General features: G+C 58.9%; 1 protein-coding gene across 1 annotated transcript; it reads right to left on the bottom strand.

The window, feature by feature from the left end:
• Nucleotides 1-34: 34 nt before the first annotated feature.
• Nucleotides 35-2,004, bottom strand: LOC113979919 (cTAGE family member 2-like; the record flags this gene model as incomplete). Its single annotated transcript, XM_027707198.1, has 7 exons — nt 1,782-2,004; nt 1,413-1,481; nt 1,278-1,325; nt 935-1,030; nt 702-793; nt 442-556; nt 35-272 (listed from the first exon to the last, which is right to left on the bottom strand). Coding segments are annotated over exons 1-7 (856 nt in total), but the record flags the coding sequence as incomplete, so codon positions are not given.
• Between the last annotated feature and the right edge of the window lie 6 nt (nt 2,005-2,010).

Here is a 2,010-nt window from a genome sequence, read left to right as displayed (position 1 = left end):
AAGCACAGCCAGCCAGGGAATGCCATCAGCCCACTCCCGAGTCCCCCGTGGTGCCAACACCCTACCTGTCTCCTTTGCTTTATGATGTTCTCCACCTTGCCCACGGCTGTGTGCTGTGACTCCAGGGAGTCCACCTCCTCCTCGAGTTTCTCACAGCGCTTGACGAGCTCCCCCAAAAACACTCTGATGTTGAAGGTGCAGTTGGAACAGTCTGGCTCCTCCATCTCTGTCTCCTCCTGCATAGTCCCTGTTATCTCTGCCAGCTCGCCCAGCTGCAGGAAGAGTAGAAGGAATCCGCTCAGAGATGGGATGGATGCAGCCAGCAGACCTGGGTGCCGTGGGGCTCGATGGCCCCAGCCAGCTGGGAGATGTGGCCGGGAACCCCGTCAGGACCCCTCCACTGAGTCGGCGGGTGGTGGGAGTGCTCCCCCAGCACCTCACCTGAGCATTCATCTGGTTGGTTGCCTCATTCACCATCTCTTCCAGCATGGCATTCCTCATCTCCTGCTGTTCCTCCATCTTCTTTAGTTCAGTCTTTGTCTCCTGCAGCACGGACCTGGCCAGCGAGATGGGGCAGGGGCAGACTTAGCCTCCCCAGAGCTGCTTGGGCAATGTCCCTTACCCCCAAACCAGGATGCTCTCAGATCCCCTGGGCTGTCTTCCAGCCCTATACGGTAGTAAACCCTTTCCTCTCCTCTTACTCCAGTTGTTGAGTCATCTGCTCACTGATCTCTTCTTTCCACATCTCTGCATCCTCCCTCATCTTTCCGATGTTGTCGTCCATCTTCTTCATCTGGAAAGGACAGTGGCGGCAGACTCAGGGCAGACCCAGGGCCTCACACCCTGTCCCCGGCCCAACCCCAAATCCCCAGCTCAGGCAGCCACACTCAAATATCCCACGAGAGCCTAAAGATGACACCACCCAGCAGCTCACCGATGCAAATGTCTCTCTCATCTTCTCTGCCATGTGGGACTGTGTTGTCTTAATCATGCCAATCTCCTCCCGAAGATTCTGGTAGTCAGCCATGGCCTAGGAGAGAGGGGTGGTGGGGGTGAGTCTCAGGGAAGGGTCCCTGGGGACCTGCAGGACCTTCCCCCTGCCGTGGTGTGCCCAGCACAGGGGACAGCGCAGGTCAGGCTCAGCCAGGCTGGCAGGGCACTGCGGGCAGCACTCTCCATGCATCCAGCAGGGCCAGGGCTGCTGAGCCTGCGGCCGGCAGAGCTGAGGCCACTGGCTGCTGCCTCAGAGCCACGAGTGTCTGACAGCAGCAGTTCACCTGGTAATACTCTTCCTGGAGCTTCTTTATGTCCTCTGCCATGTAGGACTGTAGGAGAAAGGGGTGTCAGAGATGAGCCTCTGGGGAGCGTCCCTGGGGAACACAACCCTCACCCCCACTGTGGTCTGCACAAACCTGCGCCTCCAGGATCTTTCTGATGTCCTCTGACACACGGGAATGTTCAGCCTTTATCCCACTAATCTCCTGAGAGACAGTTTAGGCAAAAAGGGTTGTTCAAGGTTAACCCTTAGCAGCAAGTCCCCCAAGACCCCCAGCCCTGCCCTGGGGAGCCCATGGCACAGGCAGGGTCAGCAGGGAGAGCCCCAGTGCCGCCTGCCTGAGCCAGGCTCCGTGCCAGAGCACTGAAGCCCATCCCAAGGGCCAGGAAGCGCTGCCAGTGGCCCAAGCACTGCCTGGGCAGTGAGGGCAGAGTCAAACACTGCTGAGGAAGTGGAGAGGGACTGACTGGTGGGCAGCACCAGGGGCTCTGGGAAGAGCCACTACCTCAGACATGAGTTTCTTATAGGATTCCATCTCCTGCTTCATTTGTTTTACATCAGCAGCCAACTCAGCAAGTGAGGGGCCACGCAGCTCGCCTGTCCACGGCTCCTGGGCTGTCAGGTACTGCACATCCAGGTGTCCCAGCACGGCCCGCAGCAGTTTCCTCATGGCCGCAAAGTGGATGACTCCATTCTGGGGCATCCCGATGGCGAGATCCAGCAGCTGGGAGAGG

This window comes from Neopelma chrysocephalum, unplaced genomic scaffold, assembly GCF_003984885.1.
Source record: "Neopelma chrysocephalum unplaced genomic scaffold, ASM398488v2 Primary Assembly neopelma1_90524, whole genome shotgun sequence".
In the NCBI taxonomy this organism is placed as follows: domain Eukaryota; kingdom Metazoa; phylum Chordata; class Aves; order Passeriformes; family Pipridae; genus Neopelma; species Neopelma chrysocephalum.
The sequence above is the reverse complement of the archived record's forward strand: the minus strand, read 5'-3'. Positions and strand labels throughout refer to the sequence as shown.